Source organism: Kryptolebias marmoratus, linkage group LG19 (assembly GCF_001649575.2).
Source record: "Kryptolebias marmoratus isolate JLee-2015 linkage group LG19, ASM164957v2, whole genome shotgun sequence".
NCBI lineage: Eukaryota > Metazoa > Chordata > Actinopteri > Cyprinodontiformes > Rivulidae > Kryptolebias > Kryptolebias marmoratus.
In genome coordinates, this window is record NC_051448.1 from 326565 (window position 1) to 327104 (window position 540).

The 540-nt window shown below is 41.5% G+C and overlaps 1 protein-coding gene across 1 annotated transcript in view; it reads right to left on the reverse strand.

The window, feature by feature from the left end:
• cfap61 (cilia and flagella associated protein 61) overlaps positions 1 to 540 on the reverse strand; it is a 20969-nt gene that overhangs the window by 10209 nt on the left and 10220 nt on the right. Inside the window, exon 11 of the mRNA XM_037981691.1 lies at positions 111 to 283. Coding sequence (XP_037837619.1) covers positions 111 to 283 — 173 coding nt within the window. The remainder of the gene's footprint in view (positions 1 to 110; positions 284 to 540) is intronic.

Sequence of the window (540 nt, forward strand, 5' to 3'; positions counted from 1 at the left end):
TATATATATATATATATATATATATATGTATATATATAGCTGGATATTTTAAAATAATAATATAGTTAGAATAACTCAAAAAGAGTTTGTTTGTTGAGAGGAGAACTCACCACAAACAGAGCACCTCGAGGAAAGATAAGCCGGTGTCTGAAGCCCCCACCACCACAATCCTGGCGTTAACGCTGACCTTTGGCTCCAAGGTTAACTTCCTGCTGATGAGGCTGAGAGCAAACGGTGCCTGAAGGGAGACAACATCTTCATACCTCTGACCCTTTCCTTTGTCCTGAAGACCAGAAAAACATCTTCAACTCTGTGGTAAAGGTTCTGTTCAGCCTGAGGGATGACTTCCTGTGTCTCTGCTGGCTGTGAAGGCAGGCTTTGGTTTGGAGCAATGTTGAAGTTTCAAACATGGAAAACTTCAGAACCAAGTGTTGAACATCCAGCTGTTCTCTTTAAGAAGACATTCAGCTCAAACTACAATGGTTTTCATCCCAACAGTTCAAACAACTCTGAAGCTCATGTATCAGACAGACCCGGTCA